The 496-nt window shown below is 62.9% G+C and overlaps 1 protein-coding gene across 1 annotated transcript in view; it reads left to right on the forward strand.

Annotated features, from left to right (window-relative positions):
* The window catches only part of LOC104284491, a gene marked incomplete at its 3' end in the record, with an annotated part of 9,325 nt that overhangs the window by 2,765 nt on the left and 6,064 nt on the right, over window positions 1-496 (forward strand). Inside the window, exon 2 of the mRNA XM_009882835.1 lies at window positions 27-492. Within this exon, the coding sequence (XP_009881137.1) occupies window positions 27-492 (466 nt within the window). The remainder of the gene's footprint in view (window positions 1-26; window positions 493-496) is intronic.

The following is a 496-nucleotide window of genomic DNA, read 5'->3' on the forward strand; positions in this document are numbered from 1 at the left end:
TGGGCGGGGGGGAGTCCCCCTGGCAGGCGCTGACGGCCCCGCGCTCTCTCCCCAGTGTGTCCCTCAAGTCGGAGATCAAGAAGCTGATCTACACGCACGTGGGCATCTGGCTGCTGCTGCTGGCCCAGATGTGTGTGGGGCACCTCAAGCTGCTGCCCCATGACCAGGTGGCCATGCCCTACCAGTGGGAGTACCCCTACCTGCTCAGCATCCTGCCCTCCCTCCTGGGCCTCCTCTCCTTCCCCCGCAACAACATCAGCTACCTGGTGCTCTCCATGATCAGCACCGGCCTCTTCTCCGTGGCTCCCCTCATCTACGGGGCCATGGAGATGTTCCCCATGGCGCAGCAGCTCTACCGTCATGGCAAAGCTTACCGCTTCATCTTCGGCTTCTCGGCCGTCTCTGTCATGTACCTGGTGGTGGTGGTGGCTGCCCAGGTGCATGGCTGGCAGCTCTACTACAGCAAGAAGCTGCTGGTCTCCTGGTTCACCAGCAC

The sequence above is a fragment of the Charadrius vociferus genome, unplaced genomic scaffold (assembly GCF_000708025.1).
Source record: "Charadrius vociferus isolate BGI_N301 unplaced genomic scaffold, ASM70802v2 scaffold2820, whole genome shotgun sequence".
NCBI lineage: Eukaryota > Metazoa > Chordata > Aves > Charadriiformes > Charadriidae > Charadrius > Charadrius vociferus.